The sequence below is a fragment of the Rhamphochromis longiceps genome, linkage group LG7, assembly GCF_057381845.1.
Source record: "Rhamphochromis longiceps isolate RC_006_pf linkage group LG7, R_longiceps_female_GT1.1, whole genome shotgun sequence".
Taxonomy (NCBI): Eukaryota; Metazoa; Chordata; class Actinopteri; order Cichliformes; family Cichlidae; genus Rhamphochromis; species Rhamphochromis longiceps.
In genome coordinates this window covers 20,091,145-20,113,852 of record NC_140563.1, presented here as the reverse complement: position 1 = coordinate 20,113,852, position 22,708 = coordinate 20,091,145, and the positions used below count along the sequence as shown (strand labels likewise).

General features: G+C 40.7%; 1 protein-coding gene across 6 annotated transcripts; it reads right to left on the bottom strand.

The window, feature by feature from the left end:
* Positions 1 to 140: 140 nt before the first annotated feature.
* On the bottom strand, positions 141 to 20,199 carry LOC146665218 (uncharacterized). 6 transcript variants are annotated; one of them, XM_085412777.1, is made up of 8 exons: positions 20,036 to 20,199; positions 19,680 to 19,826; positions 11,721 to 12,901; positions 10,668 to 10,814; positions 9,802 to 9,966; positions 9,588 to 9,722; positions 4,316 to 4,474; positions 141 to 988 (listed from the first exon to the last, which is right to left on the bottom strand). In XM_085412777.1, exons 4-8 carry the CDS (start codon positions 10,722 to 10,724, stop codon positions 974 to 976), a joined length of 531 nt encoding a protein of 176 aa, XP_085268903.1. In that variant the 5' UTR covers positions 10,725 to 10,814; positions 11,721 to 12,901; positions 19,680 to 19,826; positions 20,036 to 20,199; the 3' UTR covers positions 141 to 973. The 6 variants fall into 6 exon arrangements, with proteins under 6 accessions (XP_085268903.1, XP_085268899.1, XP_085268898.1 ...); XM_085412773.1 differs by lacking the exon at positions 141 to 988 and having other exon boundaries at positions 3,243 to 5,137; positions 19,680 to 19,844; XM_085412772.1 differs by lacking the exon at positions 141 to 988 and having other exon boundaries at positions 3,243 to 5,137.
* Positions 20,200 to 22,708: the final 2,509 nt, after the last annotated feature.

Sequence of the window (22,708 nt, the reverse complement as noted above, 5' to 3'; positions counted from 1 at the left end):
GTCCCCAATCCTAGTCCACGAGGGCCGGTGTCCCTGCAGGTTTTAGATCTCACATTGGGTCAGCACACCTGAATCACATGATTAGTTCATTACCAGGCCTCTGGGGAACTTCAAGACATGTTGAGAAGTTAATTTATCCATTTAAATCAGCTGTGATGGATCAAGGACACATCTAAAACCTGCAGGGACACCGGCCCTCGAGGCCTGGGTTCAGACCCCTGATATAGTCAGTTCAATTCAATGCAGTTATATTTATGTAAATCGGAAATTTATTTAAACTGCACATCACAACAACAGATGTCTCAAGGTGCTTTATAATGTGAGGTAAAGACCCAACAATGATACAGAAAAAACAGACAAAACCCCAACAATCAGATGACCCCCTATGAGCAGGCATATAGGTGTAGGTGGCATATAGTTTTCTAATGTTTTTCTTTTGTCTTGGGTTTTTTTTACCATACATTAGATAATTTTAATGTAATATCACATAATTTGGTGGTAATTTCCTTGTTACACAATTCTTCCATCACTTATAAAGGACATAACCTAAGGACTGATTTGCAAACTACACTGCCACAGTTTAGACAACCTTAGCTATACACACAGATGTGTGTTTGTACTACATCGTGGTATAAGTACAATGAACTGCCCACACAGGATTACAGATGTATTTGTTAACACAGTGCACCACCAGCATTAGAAATCAATCAACTTCATTTATTGCCCAACTGCTTTCAGACATGTGGCTTTATTTGTAAACTGCCTCTATGCTCTATTTGAATCGGGGAGTTTTCTTTTTTCTCAGGGGGTCTTCAGCTTGAACAGCTAATTAACACTGAAAATAACTCAAGAAAAGGCCCCTCTCCAAACGGCAAAGAAAAAGCAGTACTGGACATTGACAGATGCCCAGATTAGGACCTTAATCTCCCATGCCAAAAGTCCTGTCACTGTGCTCTGGACTCTGGATGTCCCGTTAACACTCGGCCGACTGCAGACAAAAGGGGAGAAATCAACAAATCAATGGGCTTTCAGTCCCACCAGGGGAGGGAAAGGAGGTGGCGGCAGAGTGGGAAAGGAGGTGGGGGCAGAGTGGGGTAGTGGTTGGGTGGGGTCAGAGTGGTGAGTGCTGGGCTGTGTCAGATTTGTGAGTGGGTATGGAAAAGATGCATAAATATTAAGTCTGGGCAGAGGGGGAAGGTGGCTGTGTGCTCGGGTGGAAGGCTCCACTGAGTCCAAGGATTAAGAGGCCAATTCAAACACTTGCTATAGGGGCCAGACTCAGAGGTGTGTGTTCATGGATGGATAAATTGATGGTGGGGGTCTAATCTGCCCTGGCCTTGGCCCGGAGCCCTTGTGTGGATTAGACCAGGCCCCAGAAAGCACAGAGAGAGCAGGGCCGCTGGCTAGGATTAAGCAGATTCTAACAGGTGTGTTCTTTTGTAGGGGGAGGGAGTCGTCACTTACTGAACGAGCAAATCATGAAGTAACTGTTTATTACTCATTGACGCCAATGATGCCAAAAGATGTGGATTTGTGCCTGCTAAAAAACATGCTTGGTGATGAGTGTGTGGTGGTGCAAGGTGACATGCAGGAAACTAGTCAAATGAGGCAAAATGGAAAAAGATAAATAAAGAGGTAATAAACTCTCAGATTACTCCCACAAACACTTCGTCATCCCAGCAGATCGGTTGTTGTCATAGCTGGACTGGCCATCGGGCATACCGGGCATTTGCCCGGTGGGCCACTGGCGATTTTTTGTTTTTATGGGCCGATGGATTTTTTTTAATTTTTTTTTTTTTTAGGAAGGGTATATATAATGAAAGGTGTTGGATTGGCCAATTGGTCATGATCGACTCTGGGCTGGACCAATTACAGCCGAGGAGGCCGAATGCACCCGCCCCCTTGTTTAGCAATCACGTGATTTTCGCGCATTGCATGCCGTGAACTCGTGGCAAAACAATCCAAGTACCGCATCAAATGCAAGCATTTGCAGCACCGCAAAACGTTCATTCTCCGGTTCCAATACCTTCTTGTTTTTTCTTTGCCGCACAAAAAAGGAATGTACAAAACAAAAGGAGAACAATGCTGGTCCGTACAAAGACAGACTTGATGAAAAGTCAAAGAAAAGATACGAGGAAAAAATCAAAGGTGTGAAAGGGTTACCCTTACGAGCACACAGAGGGACAAAAGACGTTAGCGTGCTGCCCAACTTTCACCACGCTCATATTTATAATTACACGGTTCTTGGAGTGAGTGCATACACTCATGAAGTTTAGTAACTTCAGGTCACTGCAACAAGCCCAGGTACAGTTTACCGACGGATGGGTGCAGGACCTTGAAATGCACCGTGTAGAACGAAAGACCATCGTACGAACAAAGGTAAGTTTACCAGTCTCACAAATCGTCTTCATAAATACACATTCGTTAACCGTTTATTAATATAACCTTTGAGCTCAGCGGTAATTAATTAGTAGTGGAAATAATTTCTGGTTCTTTACAGAAATGTAGCAGTGACAATAATATTGTATGCTGTAATCGCACTGGACAATTAGTGATACAAAACAACTGTTTTATCCTGTGAATAAAAGTATATGTTTTTGTCAATGTACCATAATAACAGAAGCGAAACGCAATATTGTGTCAGGACAATTTACTATTTATGCACAATAAATAAAGGAGCATAGCGCGACAATTTCTGTTCAGCGCCAGACTTGCTTGTAACCTATATCACCAATTATGTTAAGAAAAATGACGTATTAACGACTAAAAAACTCTGACCTTTGTGGGAATGCTTGGAGCAGACTAACATGTGAGCTGGAGTGTTCTGAGACGTTATATTTGGTAGGGGAGACCGGGGATAGTTGTAACGTGGGTCAGTTGTAACACTTCCAATTTCTCCAATCAGGGCTAAGTTTCAAATGATGTGACTCATCCTGTGCATGCCCAATTCAGTTCTGCTATCACATGTGAAAAATCAGCACATTTTGTCAAAAACAGACAATTTAACACCAAAAAAAGTAATTTGTATGCCAAAAAGTAAGTTTTTCTACTTTATTTCAATTTATAATAGCATTATCTGCTTTGCAGTTAAAGTCATCAAACTTAAATTATGTTATTTGTATGTCTATGGGGATATATTCTGTGTAGGTCTTTAGTGTTAATGTTTTAGCCGTTGGCTGTAATGTTAGCTAGTTCATGGCTATAGGAGTCTGGGTCAGTTGGAACAGCAACAGTCTGGGTCAGTTGTAACAATAATGCAGATGTTACAACTTACCACACTATTACTTTAACTTATATTAAACAAGTTGGGGCAACGGCATCAGCAGAGAGGGGTTCACTGGTCACTTTTGTATATGCGGTTAATGCCATTGGCAACACAATTCCTCCACTGTTTGTGTTCCCACACATACACTATGCACACCACTGTGTCAGAGATGGACCAGTAGGAAGTACTGGTAGTGGAAATAAATCAGGATGGGTGCAAGAAACAGATTTCCTCATCTTTCTGAAGCACTTTGCAAACCACACCAAGGTAAGCCATGATAAAAAGTAATGGAATTGCGATGCTGGTGAACAACTACATTTTTTCAGCTTCATTGTTATGTTCAAAATTGGTGCAAGAGTTGTAGGTTATAATGCCCACTGAGCCAATGAGGCCAAACTCAAGGAAGACCAACCAAAATTAATGAAATATTCAGTTGCAGAAAATTCCATAATTTGTCTTTTTGGGGGGGTTGGAATATGTTCAAAAGCTAGATTTCTGCATTCTGTCACACACACACAGCTACATAAATGGCTCTAAGTGCATTCATGTGTTGAATAAACAAAGATTACATGTTAATGTTTTGTTAGTACCCTTATTGAAATAAGGGTACTATGTTGCAACTAACCTACACTATGGGGTCAATTGTAACATTTCACTATTTGTGTTTGAGGCCATACCATGCAATGGGTAATTGTGCTGCAGAGAAAATAGCTGCACTATTTAATAGCCGAGACATGTAAATACTTTGCATTACATTTTGAATCCACTACCTTAAAAGAGCTCCAATTTACAGACAGAAATGTCAAAAATGTTACAACTATCCCCGGTCTCCCCTATATCCAGACCATCCGTCGGCTCTTACTTCGGAAACATGGCTTAAAACATTTCTCTTCAACGACGTAATCCGATTAAAAAAAAAAACGATCGGCTTCCCATGGCTGTCATGCGACCGGCTGTTGCAGTTAATAATACAACAGCTTCTTGCCATTTTTTGTGTTTCTTTTTATCCTGTGTAACTGAGTTCAATTGAAAGCCTGCGTGCGCTAGTACCTCTTGCCACAAGTTCCCAGAATCCTTTGCGGTTTTACCCCTGAATGACGTCACATTTTCAATCTTTATCCTGGTGGGCCGGTCTCTAGTCAAAATGCCCGGGCCGATTTTTTGTCCCAGTCCAGCCTTGGTTGTTGTACCTGTGAAACAGCAGCTCCGCTATGGAGGAGAGGGAGAGAGCACTTTCACACTTGTAAGAGGATCAGCTGTGAGGAGCTTAGAAGCTCAATGACCACGTTAGAAATAGAAACAGACTTGGGGGATAGTTTATTGCACTGATGGGAAAGGTTTAGGAATAGGTGCCATGTTTAATTGGACTTATAACCATCAGTGGTGGGGAAAGGCATATGCACAAGTGTGTATTGGCCAGTAGGCGGGAGGAGGAGTAGAGTGATCATGAGAACGGGGTGAGCTAGGAAAGCTCTGCTGCTCTCATGCTGAGTCTTTAATGAAGTGAAACGACTTCCTGGTCTGTTCCTCCCAGCTGTTGTCCCTGCAGAGCCAAGATATTTGGCCTTGGCTCTTTGTCCTTCTCTGCCTACCATACCTCCAAATGTCCGAGCGAACACAGGAAAAAATAAAAGCAAAGCATCTGTTGTGTTGTTCACTCCAACTGCTCGGGAATGCAAATACGTCTCCATCTGTTGTCTCTCTTATTCGGATTTGAGCTCGGTGTTGATTGGTGCCACGGACTTTCTTAAGTGCCAAGAAGATGCTGGATACTGAACTCGAGGCTGGAATATTGGAATGATTTGCATAAAACACCATCCAGCACCTTCCCTCCCTCTGCTGGGACGATCTTCTTAATACTAAACACACCATCTAGAACAGTAGTGTCAAACACAAAGCAAATACTTCAATCTGGCCCATCCGACGGGTTTGGAAAATATGAATCTCCAACTGCCATTCAATGGATAAACAATGAAATCACAGAAAAGTTCCTGTTTTTTCACTGTCTGCTGTAGAAAGGACTGTTTTCTTTACAGCCAGTCCAAAATGTGTTTGTTATAATTTACAATTTCATAACTACAAAACAGTCTGGAAGATGAACTACCAGAACGTTTTCTGTAATTTCACAAAATGATCATGTAGTTTCTCTGGGCTATATGTGGCCCATGATGTCAAATGAGTTTGACGCCCCTAATCTAGAGCATTTTGACATTAATAAATATGTCTTAATATATTTTTTAATGCTTTATTTCTTGAGTTGAAGTCATGTCACATATAAAAACAGATACCAAAAACACAAAAAGCAAGCCCCAGCATTCTCACTTCAACAATGAAACTATGCGCACACACACACACACACATTAAGTGAGATTAGATAATGTTCATGAGAAACTACAGAGTTTGAAGTAAATCTAAATAAAAGTCAACATTTCCTTCCCCAAAAAACTCTTATTGCACTGGTAACTGAATAGTGCAACAAGAGTTTGCTGGTATCTCAGACATGTGAGTATGAGAAAGTTGCCACTCTGTGCAAAAGGTGTACAAGATTTCTACATTTTACCACCAAGCAAAACCAATCACAGGATGCCCTGAGGTCTGCTCCACTGATAAATTTGTTGACGGTCGCTTTAAGCTCAATTTATTCCAGTTTTAGAATCTTAATGATTTTAGCACACTCATCTTCACTCATATATTTACATTATCTCCAACATCAATATGAGTCACTGCAATATAATAACTGACTAATGATTTACCAGAGTTTCACATGTTTGAACACTCACACAGGTTACTTTTACCTAAATAGTGATTTCTACAACAAATATTTCACAAAATGCTGACAGCTGCTTTACAGACCACAAAGTCACAACATGAGAAAGATGTATACATTTTGTTCTGAGCTGATAATAAAGCCACAGTGTCTACTGATGGCAGACTGATTGTAAAAGCTTCTTCAGTGTTTGTAAAGACATTCATTTTAACAAGTTAGTATGCTCTGATATGAGATTTGCCAGTCACTAAATGAATGAGGAGTTTAAATGGAGCACCACAAACCTGCTTTCACAGTCTTTCTGAAGCACACCCTTGGCGTGGTGCAAATAAAGTGTAAATAAACTGCTGGCAGATGTTCTTGTTTAGCATGAGAAAGTTGCACAAACCACAGGAAATTCATATAAAATAACAAAACAACCAGCCTCGTGCCTGTTCAACCTTAGCCACATCACCAAAATGCAGAACACCAACTAGGCCTGAACGATTATGGAAAATAATCTAATTGCGATTTTTTTGCCCCAATATTGCGATTGCGATGCGATTATTTTTTAAGGTCTTTGTCTTCTGTATTATTAAACAAAGACAAGCAATACATCATATAGTATGGCCAATACTATATTACATTAATTTTAAACTGTTCTTTCCTGGAAGACAGACCTCTGTTATGATGACATGAGGTGATGCATGAATTGATGACTGACATTTTTATTTAACTTCTTCAATCACAACAGTATATTTGAACATACACAATAGTTTATTTTTAGCTTACAAACATCTGAGCATAAAGTGCTGACAAGGAACCCTGGTGTAAACATTAAAATGAAAGTCAGTACAATGTGCAGATTGCAGAAATATACATAAAAAAAATCAGTGGCTTTACCACACTCAGTTTTTCGACATCTGTGAACTACTAGACAGTCATTCAATTAAAAAATAATATTAAATAAATAAAACTAATAAATAAAAAATACACACATCTTACTGATCTCTGCAGTCAGTAACATTACACATAAAGTGCAAACATAATAGCAATTGTATAAACACACACACAAACACGCCTTTAAAATTTAAAGGCGTGAAATTGGACGGTCTAGCCTTCTGATTAGCGTCACCGCTGTCTCGGTGGAGTTTAATAAACTCGGCCGTCTGCTTCTTGCTATCTAAAATATAACCAGACACTGGTGTAAATTCTCGACTGTCTCATACTTCTGTTTAATAAGTTTTCTGTTTGACGTTTAGTCAGCTGTGTGAAAACCAAGGAGGAACCCACCCGGGGGATTAATAAAGTTTTATTTTATCTAATAACTTTAATCTCAGCCAAACCGATTTACTCACGAACAAACAAAACACTGAAAAAAGCCCAACAATAACATTTTTAGGTTGTCTAAGTGACTTATATATTACGTTTAACCCGAGCAGCGAAACTCCGCGGTGATCTGAAAATGATGTGCCGGGAGTTGTGCCGTTCTCGGCCGCATCAGTAACCCTCGAGCTCCCGGCTAGCTGTCGAGCTGGTGGGTAGCAGACGCCTCTGAAAACGTCGAAGCACTTTTGCAAATATGGGATATCTTGATAAACCGAGCAGATATTTGATGTTTACACAACTACTTTCTCGCCTGAAAATATGTTAAAAGTTTATTTTGTGACCCAGAAAGATTAGTATGAGTAATTTTAAAACTTAGTAGCGGCCGCCATTGCTGGAAACTGGAGTTTGGCTGGGCCGCGCTATGAATTCTGGGATATGGTAGTAATTTGGACAGCCTTATAATCGCAGTATAATCGCAGCCTTTGCGGTTAGAAAATTGCACTTGATCATGTCGCGATATTATCGCAAATGCAATATATCGTTCAGCCCTAACACCAACGACAAACGCAAAGTACATAAATAAGCATAAATAGCTGTAGTTACCCTTGTTTTTTTCTATAGTACACATACTACATACCGTACATTGTGAAAACACATACAGGGAGTGCAGAATTATTAGGCAAATGAGTATTTTGTCCACATCATCCTCTTCATCCATGTTGTCTTACTCCAAGCTGTATAGGCTCGAAAGCCTACTACCAATTAAGCATATTAGGTGATGTGCATCTCTGTAATGAGAAGGGGTGTGGTCTAATGACATCAACACCCTATATCAGGTGTGCATAATTATTAGGCAACTTCCTTTCCTTTGGCAAAATGGGTCAAAATAAGGACTTGACAGGCTCAGAAAAGTCAAAAATAGTGAGATATCTTGCAGAGGGATGCAGCAGTCTCAAAATTGCAAAGTTTCTGAAGCGTGATCATCGAACAATCAAGCGTTTCATTCAAAATAGTCAACAGGGTCGCAAGAAGCGTGTGGAAAAACCAAGGAGCAAAATAACTGCCCATGAACTGAGAAAAGTCAAGCGTGCAGCTGCCAAGATGCCACTTGCCACCAGTTTGGCCATATTTCAGAGCTGCAACATCACTGGAGTGCCCAAAAGCACAAGGTGTGCAATACTCAGAGACATGGCCAAGGTAAGAAAGGCTGAAAGACGACCACCACTGAACAAGACACACAAGCTGAAACGTCAAGACTGGGCCAAGAAATATCTCAAGACTGATTTTTCTAAGGTTTTATGGACTGATGAAATGAGAGTGAGTCTTGATGGGCCAGATGGATGGGCCCGTGGCTGGATTGGTAAAGGGCAGAGAGCTCCAGTCCGACTCAGATGCCAGCAAGGTGGAGGTGGAGTACAGGTTTGGGCTGGTATCATCAAAGATGAGCTTGTGGGGCCTTTTCGGGTTGAGGATGGAGTCAAGCTCAACCCTCAGTCCTACTGCCAGTTTCTGGAAGACACCTTCTTCAAGCAGTGGTACAGGAAGAAGTCTGCATCCTTCAAGAAAAACATGATTTTCATGCAGGACAATGCTCCATCACACGCGTCCAAGTACTCCACAGCATTGCTGGCAAGAAAGGGTATAAAAGAAGAAAAACTAATGACATGGCCTCCTTGTTCACCTGATCTGAACCCCATTGAGAACCTGTGGTCCATCATCAAATGTGAGATTTATAAGGAGGGAAAACAGTACACCTCTCTGAACAGTGTCTGGGAGGCTGTGGTTGCTGCTGCATGCAATGTTGATGGTGAACAGATCAAAACACTGACAGAATCCATGGATGGCAGGCTTTTGAGTGTCCTTGCAAAGAAAGGTGGCTATATTGGTCGCTGATTTGTTTTTGTTTTGTTTTTGAATGTCAGAAATGTATATTTGTGAATGTGGAGATGTTATATTGGTTTCACTGGTAAAAATAAATAATTGAAATGGGTATATTTGTTTTTTGTTAAGTTGCCTAATAATTATGCACAGTAATAGTCACCTGCACACACAGATATCCCCCTAAAATAGCTAAAACTAAAAACAAACTACAAACTACTTCCAAAATCATTCAGCTTTGATATTAATGAGTTTTTTGGGTTCATTGAGAACATGGTTGTTGTTCAATAATAAAATTATTCCTAAAAAATACAACTTGCCTAATAATTCTGCACTCCCTGTATATGTCATATCAAAACAAGCCCACACCTGCAGTTGTTTCAGTTTTTCACTGGTGTTTCCTGTCAGCTGGTCAACCTCACTCAGGCGGACATCCATATCAGCCAACCAAACGACAAGTTCCTCCCTTTGTGCTTCAAATCCCTCCCACTCTGAGACAAGGAGCTGAAAGAGATAGAGAAAAGAGTCAATTATAAAGAAGAGAGAAAAGTGAAACCCTCCTCAGAAGGTCTGACTCGCATACGTGCAGTTGTGCAGTGATGGACTCCAGTTTGGCGTTCACGTCATCCCTCGTCGATGCCAACAGCCGAGTCTGCAGGGTGCCCTGGAAGAGCTGAGTTAATGTTAGACTCCTCCTGGTCAGGCTCTCCAGCTGGATGAGCCGAGGTCTCCCCTCTCGCCGCTGCCTCTGAACACAGAAACACAAATTGCATCTGAAGCAGGAGGTGCAGATTTTTTTTGCTATTCTTTTCTAAATGCAGGCTAGATCAAGTGGAGGTATTTGGAAAACTTTTTTGGCCAGCGGACGACTGTTGTCTTGCAGAAAGTCAAATCAAACATATGCGATACACAATCAATTCACAAGAACACATTATAAAAAATAAGTCCAGTTCTTGCCTGATTTCAAGTGAAATCTGCATCAAAACAGGGTGACAGAAGTAAAACGAGTGCACAAAGCCTCACTTTGTACAAGCCTGCTATTACAGTTCTCCTCTATGCAGACGACTTTCCGGTTTTCAAGGCACAACTTGGATCTGCTGTACGAATCTTATGGATACACACTAAATAAAACAATAGTGTGCATGACTCCAGATTCTGATCCCTCATCCTAATATGGTCCCAACATAGCAACAGCAATAAAGCAAATGTTGAGGCTTCAAAATACAAAGTCCATAAACCAATGGCTGACATGGGTTTTATCATAAGGGTGATAAATATACAGATTTCAGTCTGTCTTAGAGATTTGATGTTCATTTACCTGCAGATGCACTATACGTACCTGCTCCATGGTTTTTCACAACATTTTGCACATCACTATTTAATACAGGAAGTACGTGAACTAAAACAAGTCATCGTTCTTTGTGAGAGGACCATATTAATGAAACAAACCTCAATGACATCATAGGGATCCCTAAAGATGCTCCTGCTGCTTCTCTTCCTCCTCATCCTAAGCTTCCTTCTCCTTGTCCTCGCCTTCCATCCAATTGTAATTCAACCTAATTGTGTTTCTCCCTCCTCTTCCTCATTTTGTTGGAGCTGTGAACACAATTAATGTGAATCTGGATTAATTTGTGCAAACAAGAAAAATCTACAGCTTTTTGGTCAGAGGTGCTCTTGTGATTTAAGCCGGGTAGAGTAGATTTATGTGTTGATGCTACCTGCTTCAGCTCTGGCTGCTGAGTGATATTTACACCCTGGCTGGATTACAAACTTTAACCATGTGCTGAACTTTGGCCCAGCGTTGATACCTCTTGTTAGTATAACGACCTCTTCTTAGCTTGTATGTATGATGTATGATGGTGGATAAATGAAATATACAAAAAAATTAACTATATTACAAAAGAACATCTATCTTGGAAACATCAAATGACCGGAGCATAACTTGTCAACTAGTCCGAAACTAAGTTATGCAGGAACAGTCAAAGACACACCTTCTCATGTCACATTTCTATTCATTTATATATTATTTGATTAGACAATAAAGAGTTATTCATTCAAAACACTTATGCATAGCTGTATTTTATACAGCTCATACAGAATTCAAAGTAGAGGTTCATGTGAGTATTTAATGTACGGCTCAGATCTACAGAATTTCAGAGTTTCTAGAGCAGACAGAGCTCACGCCACAACAGGCTTCAGGCGCCATTTTAGTGACTTTAACAATATATTAAATTTTAATTTCGGTCTAGCTGACATTAGGTTATGTACGCAGCACGCAATTGAACCACATATTTTAGAAGCCAAAGGTTCAAATTAGCTGGGAGCAGCTTCACTTAATTATAACAGTGGTTTTGTTAGGAAAACAGTTGGATACTAAATTGCGCTGACCTCAGCGGCTAACGTATCTAGCTAATCGCTACTGTTAGCACAACATTAACAGCAAGCTAAAATGACGAGTAACAAAAACAAAACAGTAATAAGGTTTCAATGAAAATGTTTTACCTTTTCCAACAGTCCCAGAATCCACAGCTTCACAGTTCAGCAGGTACTGAAGACTGTTATCCGTTTCGCTGTCACCGTCCGTGAGTTTTTTCCCCCGAAAGGTCACGGCCCGCCGCTCGCACACTCTGTCTGCGCATGCGCATCCCAACGACTGACCCCCTCCGTCCGCTCCCGGGAGGTTACAGTATGACGTGTTCTGACGTCACTCTCTCGCTCCCTGTCATTTATTTGGCTCGAAACACATATTAACAAATTGCTCAGTGATGAACAACTACTCAGATCATTTACCTAAGCAGTGCGCTTTGTCAAAACGAAGTGTGTGTTCATTACACTGACATTCTGTTCTGCAATTGTTATTTACTTGTATTTTATAATTTGACTTACATACTACTGGGTGGTTTGTAAAGTTTACAATAACTAGTATTATCATTATGCTATATTTTCAAAAATATATAATAATCTCAAAAGTAATGCATTGGAGTAGAAAATAGTAATGCTTTATTAAAATTTAAAACTAAAGTACAGTATTTGAATGTGTGTATTGTGTCTATTGTTAGCAAATATTTCTAACTTTTATTTGAATATTCAGTTTCCTACCATCTTCTCTTAAAGGGTAATTGCCAGGTATCCCGCCCTCCCCCTTCGCACACACATGCACACAAAGAAAACACACAGTATAATTCACAGCCTCATTATAGTGAATAAATATTTATGCCATTTACACCATCAAACTTAGATTGCTAAGGATGAAGAACCTTTTGTTCTTTAAAGAACCATTTGTAATAGCTGAAGAACCATCCACAAAATAAAAAGGTTCTTTGACGTATGATGGTTCTTTAAAGAACCATGAAGACATCTGAAGAACCATTGAAGAACCATAATTTTTCTGAGTGTGGATGGGGCGTGGCTGGATTGGTAAAGGGCAGAGAGCTCCAGTCCGACTCAGATGCCAGCAAGGTGGAGGTGGAGTACTGGTTTGGGCTGGTATCATCAAAGATGAGCTTGTGGGGCCTTTTCGGGTTGAGGATGGAGTCAAGCTCAACTCCCAGTCCTACTGCCAGTTTCTGGAAGACACCTTCTTCAAGCAGTGGTACAGAAAGAAGTCTGCATCCTTCAAGAAAAACATGATTTTCATGCAGAACAATGCTCCATCACACGCGTCCAAGTACTCCACAGCGTGGCTGGCAAGAAAGAGCATAAAAGAAGAAAAACTAATGACATGGCCTCCTTGTTCACCTGATCTGAACCCCATTGAGAACCTGTGGTCCATCATCAAATGTGAGATTTACAAGGAGGGAAAACAGTACACCTCTCTGAACAGTGTCTGGGAGGCTGTGGTTGCTGCTGCACGCAATGTTGATGGTGAACAGATCAAAACACTGACAGAATCCATGGATGGCAGGCTTTTGAGTGTCCTTGCAAAGAAAGGTGGCTATATTGGTCGCTGATTTGTTTTGTTTTTGAATGTCAGAAATGTATATTTGTGAATGTGGAGATGTTATATTGGTTTCACTGGTAAAAATAAATAATTGAAATGGGTATATATTTGTTTTTTGTTAAGTTGCCTAATAATTATGCACAGTAATAGTCACCTGCACACACAGATATCCCCCTAGAATAGCTAAAACTAAAAACAAACTAAAAACTACTTCCAAAAACATTCAGCTTTGATATTAATGAGTTTTTTGGGTTCATTGGGGACATGGTTGTTGTTCAATAATAAAATTATTCCTCAAAAATACAACTTGCCTAATAATTCTGCACTCCCTATATTTAGAGCTATTACTTTCTTTTCTTTTACTCTCCACTATTGCTCCCGAGTCACAGTTCCTCACTTCTAGGTATACAATTAGAGAAAACTGTATTTGCGATTTCTGATTTGCAGCTAACTTTCAGTAAAACAACAAACACTAGTAGGAAAACAGAAAAGACAAAACAGAGTCAAATGACCCCACCTACTTATTGTTACATAACAGCAAGAAAAAAAATAGCACCAGTAATCAAACCCATTACTGAGAATTTTTGGGGATATGGCCCAGAAGAGGATGTCTCTCTTTTGATCAAGCTAAGATTAGAGATGAGTAAATAAAACTTCTCATCGTCTCTTTTCTTGAATCACTTTGTGGTTTGCACACCTTTGGATATGGCCACCCCTGATGCCAGGTTCTTACACCCACATGTCAAGAGACAGCTGAGGTGCTGACCTGCTTTTGTCTATGTGTGAGGTCCTAATGGCAGTCTAACAGTTGTCCCCATGTGTTTTCCACTTAAGGTAATGCTGACTCTGTCACTTTCCCTTAATTTCCTGTTATCACCTTCATTATTTAGCTTTCACAAGGAATTCATTTAGGTTTGTTTGCACTGATGCTTTCTGTCATAAATCAATAAACACAGCAAAAATAATGTAGATTAATCTGTTGTTTTATTTCATTCTTGCTGTTTTTAGTGGTTATTTTTTTGTACTTCTTAGGCAATGAGAACTGAGAACTGTGTGTGATTTTGACATTCATCCTTTCTGTATAATTACTGCTAAACCAAGAAAATACACATTGCAAATGGTAAGAATTTGATTTATTTCATGAACATGTTTACCAGTATTAGATTGTCAGACTGATCTAAAAACAATCCCATCTGTTAGGCCTCATCAAATTCTTTCACAGACACTGTCTCAAACTGGTGTAATATAGCCGGAATAGTTAGATTGCTCAGCTGGCAGAGTCAGCTCCTGTGAGCAGTGAAGATTTTGTCACTTTTGTGTTGCTAATGCCAGCTTCAACCCCACCCCACAGTGCAAAAAGCACACCTCAAACAGATTCAGATTTCACTCTGCATACACTGATGTCCCTGAAGACCTTCAACAGGATCCTGCTGTGTCCTCTTATGAGGTGACAGGTATGACACAAGTCGACAAATAGTCACAATCTGACTTCTCTGACTGTAGTTCTCACCATCAGCAGCAGTCTTGACTGAGCTGCCAGTGGCAGCTCAGTGCTTCATTTGCTAACCAGCTGGTGACCTATTGTTTTTGCTCTGAGCTTAATAATCATTGCAATCAATACTTTGTTGTAAAGAAAATCACACATAATCTCAACTAATCTGCAAACAACAACTAGAGAGAGATATACAGACTTTATTTTCTATTTTACTTTGAGGCCATATAAATATGTGATATATATATATATATATCAAGTGGTGATTCAAGTGGACATTTAGTGTGCAGAGAGCCTCTCATGAAAGACGCATGGGGAATATGTATTTGGAGTGGGCTCCATGTTCAGTATATAAGTATACTGCTCAAAAAATTAAAGGAACACTTTTTTGCATCGTGACAATTAAACTGAGTTACTGATCTGTCAGATAAGTGGTGGTGGTGGTGGTGGTGGGGGGGTTCTAATCAGTTTCAGCTGCTTTGGTCTTCATAAAATTAACAACAGGTGCACTAGACAGTGAGGCAATCCACAAGACAGGAATTGTTTTACAGATGGAGGCCACAGACATTTGGTTAGGGTCAGTGTCACTACTGGTAGCATGAGGTGACACCTGGATCCTACAGAGGTTACACAGGTCCAGCTCCTCTAAAATGATACCTTCGTGCGTGCTATTCCCAGTAGGCTTGTGTGTCTCTCAGCACACAAATCAGGAGCATACAGGAGATTCCAGGAGACAGGCTTGGATAGCTGGACTGGGTCATAGAGGTCCTTAAACCATCAGCGGGAAGGGTATCTGAGGAACAGGATGACCACTACCAGAGCCACAAAGTGAGCTCCAGCAGGCCACTAGTGTCAATATCTCTGATAAAACAATCAGAAACAGACTTCATGAGGATGGCCTGTGGGGCTAATGTCCTCTGGTGAGCTCTGTTCTCACTGCCCAGCAACGTGTAGCCTGATTGGCATTTGCCATAGAATAACAGAATTGGTAGGTCTACCATTGGTGCTCTGTACTTTTCACAGATTTCACAGATTGGTTTGGTAGTGGGTCAATATATCCATGGAGAGAAGTAATTTTTTAAAATCTATAAATTGTCATCTGTTTGTTCAATTTTGGTTTGATTTGGTTCTCTCCCTTGAGTTTTGATCAGCCCGTAACTGAAGAGGTCTGCTCGCTGCTTATAATATTTCCAGGCAATTAAATGAAATCAAAGAACAAATGACTCACCCGTTCTCAAGCTGTTATATAAACAAACAATGAGATAATTTCAAACCATGAAAGGCTTTTGATCATTCCCCTCCCTACTAAATGAAAGCTATTTTCTTGGTGCCCAGCAAACCTCATTCCCCCTTAGATAAGGTGTTCTGGTGCGAGATGTTTTTTTTTTCCTTTGGCAAAAGAGGCCTTGGTACACAGCAAAAGGACTTACAGAGCAACCTTTAACACACTCGCAAAGGCCACCCATCACACAGTCTGCTTCATTAGGCCAGCTGCTGCCCTGTTTTCTATAAGGAGTCAGAGGGCTGCTGACAATAACAGGTGACAGGTGATGGTGGGAGGGCCTGGGACAGCAGCTCACCCTTCTCTGTGGCCAGTCACTGTTGGTTTAGGGGCTCCCAGGCCAGTGCTTGGGCCTTGTGTGATGGATTGCTACAGCTGACATGGTGATGGTTGGGGGAAACTGATCCAACAACAACCTGACCCTGAGGACCCCAAAGCCTTTTCTGAGCTCCCTTTTTATTGTGCTCACTCACTGAAAAGCAGGATTAGAGAAATGTATCAGTTTGCTGGACAGTTTATGGTCTCTTTAGAGATGTTAGAGATGTGATTTCAGCTTGTGAGTGTTAAATAGCAGTAACAGAGGGTTTCTCATTCTGCACTACCTCAATGTGTTATTTATGATGATATACACTCACCAGTCACGTTATACCTTTGTGTTTCAGAGCTGCCTTAATTCTTAATGCCACAGAGTTAACAAGGTGCTGGAAACTTTCCTCAGAGAATTTGCTCTATATTGACATGATAGCATCAGACAATTGCTGCAGATTTATCAGCTGCATATCCATGATGCAAATGTCTGGTGTCTGTGGAGGCCATTTGAATACTCACTGGCATGTTCAAGAAACCAGTTTGAAATGATCGCATCTTTGTGGAGTAGGGCATTATCCACAAAGTACCCTTCAGAACATGGTTACAATGTGGATATGAAGACATAGGAGACTTTTTGTTAGTGCGCCAGTGCTCACTGCTTCACAAAAAAATAATGTTGCTCTTCACTAACACAAACATACAAATGCAAACTTCTTAAATTTAAAAGAAAAATATATATATTAAAATAACTAAAAACTAAAGAAATTGCATCAAGCCACAGCCTCTGTCCTTCCTTCCATCCTTTCAAACCATAAAGGGATGGAGGTGGTCAGCAACGATATGTCTGTGAAGGTTCTCAGTCATCCAGGTCATCGTAGTCAAAGGAGCTTGCAAAGAAAAGCGTCTGGACTTCTTTAAGTTGCTTGAAGACGTTTCACCTCTCATCCGAGAAGCTTCTTCAGTTCTAAGGTCAAATGGTGGAGAGTCCCAGATATAAACCTAGTGGGAGTGACCCCCCACAGAGGGACAAAAGGACCCCCTGATGACCCTCTAATCGCCTGAGCCAAGGTGGGAAACTGGGCGTGGGTCCCAATCAGCCAGAGTTTCGGGTGTGTCCATTGTGAAACCTGGCCCCACCTTATCATGCGAATTCCTGAGGTCAGATGGCCCAGGATGTGAGTGGGCGTTAAGGCGTCTGGGAAGGGATCTCAAAACTGGATTATAGATGGCAGAGAGTTGGTGTCGTAAACCCCCGCCTCTGTTCAAAGATGGTCGCTCACAGTGGACTTAGATGGCTTCTTTTACTCCTCTTTCAAACCATCTGTCCTCTCTGTCCAAAATGTGAACATTGGCATCCTCGAAAGAGTGTCCTTTATCCTTAAGATGCAGATGGACTGCTGAGTCTTGTCCTGTGACAAGTTTCTCTGATACGCCGGCGATCTGACCTCAGGAATTCGCATGATAAGGTGGGGCCAGGTTTCACAATGAACACACCCGAAACTCTGGCTGATTGGGACCCACGCCCAGTTTCCCACCTTGGCTCAGGCGATTAGAGGGTCAATCAGGGGTCCTTTTGTCCCTCTGTGGGGGGTCACTCCCACTAGGTTTATATCTGGGACTCTCCACCATTTGACCTTAGAACTGAAGAAGCTTCTCGGATGAGAGGTGAAACGTCTTCAAGCAACTTAAAGAAGTCCAGACGCTTTTCTTTGCAAGCTCCTTTGTCAGCAACGATACTTAGACTGTGGTGTTCATTTAGTACAAAGCAAAGGATCTAAAATGTGCCGAGAACACCAATACACCGTCACCAGCAGCCTGAAATAGTGATATAATTCATGATTGGTTGTTATGTCAAAGTCTGACCCTGCCATCCAAATGTTGCAGCAGAAGTTGAGACTCATCACAGCAGCTTTTCCAGGTGAGCCCATGTGAATTGTGGCCTCTATTTCCTGTTCTAATGTGAAATGACTGGCACTAAGCATGGTCTTCTGGTGCTCTAGCCCATCTAATTCGAGGTTCAACATGCTGAGCAGTCTTTGGACAGAATTGTTTTTGGACAATTCTATAAATCCTGAATGTGGTACAAAAAATCCCAGTAGATCAACACTTTCTGAAATACTCACACCAGCCTGTCTGGCACCAACATCCATATCTCGTTCAAAGTCACTGAAATCACTTTTTGTATGATTTTACTGTTCTGTTCTATTGATGCGCATGTTTTACACATGTGATGATGAGCTGACATAATGATTTCAGCTTCTGTATGTCACCAAACAGGCTCACAGAATTAGCTTGTTAAACTGTTATTTGAGACTAATTTTATGTTCAATTACATTACATCAAATTACACTGTAACTGAATTCAGTTTGTGCTCGGCTGACCATCGTGACGCCATCTCTAACCCAATAGTCTCCCATATGTGGTATGTTGTGGTACTCACGCCCATAAACATGTTTCCCATCCACCCTCCATATGGGCCCCCACACTGACCTTCATCTCTGTATTACACACATGCACACACACAGTCCTCCCTCCTTCCTTCCAACCACATGAAACAGACAATCAACAATAGCTGTTTCAACAAGGTAAAGAAAACTAATATGAGTGACTGATATTATCAGTAGATGTGATGTGAATAAGACACAATAATATATTAAATACCAAAACAATTACGCAAAAAGAATTTTCTTGCCTGAACAAACAGCTGCCAGATAAACATTTAAAGTCAGTGAGTATGTCTTCTTAAAGTTGCTATAAAACACTGAGAGAGCCTTTCTGAGTTGAATAAAAGTGAAAATAAATCAGGCAGTAAGATAAGGATCAGGTGTCTGCACACTGATGTATTTGTACTGAACCTTAAGGCTTGTTTATCCAGCTGTGCTAATAGACTCATTATGTGGAACACGTGTAGATTAGCCCATAGCCGAGGCCCGGCTGAGGAGCACTGTAGCTCCTTTTAGAGTCATAATGTACTTTCTCTGGCCAGTGTTCAGTTTTATTATGTCCTAAAATAGGAAATCCAAGGACAAGCACCATAATAAAGTGATCCAGTGGGGTCAAACTCATAATGTCTGCACTGGCAGACTAGTTTTTTAATTATTAACCACTCATTAATTCAGCTGTTTCAGATGCAGCCTTTTACCGCTGATCTTAACTTATGTAACAGCTGTGCGTTTTCTGCTTTTCTGGGCTTAAGATATAAACATTGATGTACTCAGTTACTGTTTGCTTAACACTTTACTTTGCCTTCGTAGTAACTCACAGGATTAAAATGTACTTTATTTTTTTCCACTCAACTTGTGTCACAGTTGTGCCTTTTTTTTAAAAAAGAAACAGTTTCACTTATTTTTGAGTTGTCATAGTGTTCACTTCTAAACCTCACAGAGATCCTGCAACAAAACTGAGCTTTATTGTAATTCCACATTGCTAATAACGTACCTGTTGACTACTGGGGGAAAAAAGCTGTCTCTGCCAATCTGAACCTTTAGTCCCACAAACATTTCTTCATGGATCTGTTCCATTTGGCTCAGGTGAAAGGGTTCAGGTGAGAGCTGAGCTGACCTGTTACCTGCTTCTACAGCGGCCCTGAAAGGTCAGAATGCACTGCAACGTAAGTAAAACAAGAGCAAAACGAAAAATGCTGACAAAGTGCACAAAAAACCTCCCCAAACATCCTTAACAAAACTCACAAAACAAAACCAAAGTGTGGCATGACATGCTAACAGTAAACAGCTAGTAGCAAACATGTAGCTACAGTATTGCATGATGACTCATGTGATTAAACTGCACATTACCTTGCTTTTTTCTCTTCCTCACCACACTGATTAATACACTCTTTCTTTTAACCATCAGTGCAGTTCTTCACATGCGTTTGTAGTGCTTTTCTACTTGCTGGTGTTTTTATTAAGATGTAGCGTCTCGCAAGAGCTAGCCGATTAAAAACGTGTGTAGGACACTTCTGTTGTCACATACAGCTCAGTTCGGTGATGTTAAGAAAGGTTTAAAGCTACCGTGTGAAAATAGCTTTAAAGTGAGGAATCACATTTTATGAGACCAGAAAACTGCTGGACACAGAATGTTAATGTTTTGGGGCAAATACTGTTTTTGAAAAAACAGCAACCTATCAGCAACAAATATCCAGTTGCCTGCTAGTTTATGGTGAGCATAAAACTATAACGTCATGTTTGTTATCATATCTATGGCCACACAAAACAGATGCAATTATGTTAGACATGTTCGACCAGCTTGTTGAACACCTTAGTTTGTTTGTAATTCTACATTTTTTACATTTGGAAATAACTAGTAATTGTTCCAGGTGTAATTAATCCACATATATGTAACTACTCCATATATGTGATTACAGTCATGTAACATAAAGGTTCAGATTTACTGTTCTGTATAACACAAATCTTTAATTGAACAGCTGTGTGAGTCAAATGGGATATATTGTGCATTTCCATGTGTGTTTTGTCTGGGATCGTTTAGGTGTGGAGTAGCTGTGGGGTGTGACAGTGTCAGCTGGTCCATACAGTGAGACGACACTACAGCACTTCCACTCCATTGACAGCGAGGAAGTCTCTGGTCTGTTTGGTGCGATCATCAGGACAGCTGGTGCCTCGGCAGCTGCACGGCTGCGGGGTGGCTGGGAAAGAGCCCGTCCTCGGCAAACCCAGTAGGGGCTACTTCATCTGCTCAGCTGTTACCCACCCACCCCCACCCTTCCTCCTTCATATCCTCCCAGCTCCCCTATTCTTCATCAGCTGAAAGCAGCAGGAGAGACAGCTGGCTGATGCTGCCAGAAAGAGGAGGGTGAGGTTGTGTGTGTATTTGCATGGAGCACGGGGTAGTCAAAACACCAGTGACATCACTGCCAAACTGAAGCATTTAAATTCACTCACAAATGTGTTGTTTTGCTCCTGGTTGCTTGTCTTATTGTCAACTTGCAGGCTTCTGTTTGTGAAGACTGAAGTGAGTTTTCAGCATTTAAGTGACATAATTAAAGTGAACCTGCCCATTTGCACTGGCTTTAACACTACATGCATTAATAAAGTAAACTGGACTTTTTTTTACTTTGTATAAAGCACGTATGCTGTACTTAGTGTTTTGTTTCAAATTGATGCTTTATGTGCCAGTACCAATAATATCCTATTTTGTTATATACACTAACCCTGTGAAGCCTGAACCGTGAGATAAATGAAGCTGGAGTGTTTATTTAACCTTTTGACAATTTTTCAAAAATAACAATTTGCATATATTTTAACATTTTTGCGGCATTTGGCATTTTTGGACAATTTATTGATTGATCTTAAACAAACAAAAGAAAAATTTCAGATAAATTCATGCATGGTCCTAAGTCCAGAACCCCCTGGGTGTCTGGTCATTTGCTCACATCTCTTCCATTTACTCGATTCAATATGTGTCCAACATGACCTCTGTTTTCTTCTTTTTTCCAGTCCCTTGTTTCATGATTTTATTAAATGCCTGAATGACTTGTATTTATTTTTGTATATATTTGCACTATCTGTTGAAGACTATGGTGTATCTTTTTGTTTTACCACTTTGTTTAAGTGTTAGACAAAAAAAAATCAGGAATCCATCCAATACTGAGCATGCACTTTATAACCAGTGCAACACTGCAGGGTAAAAGTGCTTATTTTCATATCATTCTGAAGGATGTTACAATACAAAAATAACTGTGCCTGGCATGGATGTCCATTCATTGTGGAGGTTTTGTTGTTGATTATGACTTGGGGGGCGGGGCATCCTGGGGAGTTTAAATGAACAGAAGTCGAGTAGGGAGGAGGAATAAGAGGAGGAGGAGGGATGTGGCTGTACTAGAAAGCAGAGTTCCTTTGTCCTCAAAAAATCTGTCCATAGAGGGGTCAGGAGAAAACTTCAGTTCAAGAGGGGTGAAAACAGAAAGAGAAGCTGATGTCATACTGAGCACAGCTGCCTTGAGGTAACAGAAAGAGGTAAATCTGGATTACTTGAATGCAGTTATTAGGCGCAGTCAAACAGGATATCTAGCTTCTCCAAAGTATTTCCCCCTGGGTTACATGTTACTGTAATCATTATACCTTTGGATTGTTGATCAGAAAAAAAAACTTTATATTTATTTATATTTATTTATGTGAATTTAGGCAAACCAGCTTTTTTCCAAAATAATCTGCAGACTAATAACATGATGAAAATAATCTCGAGTTTTGGCTCCAGCAATATGCTTTTTTTTGTTATTTTAATATGGCCACACATTTTCACTTGCAATACATTAACGCCCATCTTTGATGAACCTGTAGGCTTAAATTCACTGCATGCCCAGGGGTTTAAAAAATAAACCCTTTGCTCTGGGCGGGGGGGAGGGTAGAACTGTGAATGCGAAGGATGGACAGGGTGGGGGCGGGGGAGGCTATACATATCCATCTGTCTGGGCAATAAAGCATGATCATTTCATCTCCACTGTCATCCTG

Bases quoted from the DNA above. Each gene is read 5' to 3' on its own strand.
- LOC146665218 (XM_085412773.1), bottom strand. From the start codon at position 10,724: ATGAGGAGGAAGAGAAGCAGCAGGAGCATCTTTAGGGATCCCTATGAT. The intron at 9,967-10,667 runs GTTTGTTTCATT...TTCTGTGTTCAG, and splicing joins ATCCCTATGATGTCATTGAG to AGGCAGCGGCGAGAGGGGAG. The intron at 5,138-9,587 runs GTGTGGGCTTGT...CTACTGTTCTAG, and splicing joins AAAAACTGAAACAACTGCAG to ATGGTGTGTTTAGTATTAAG.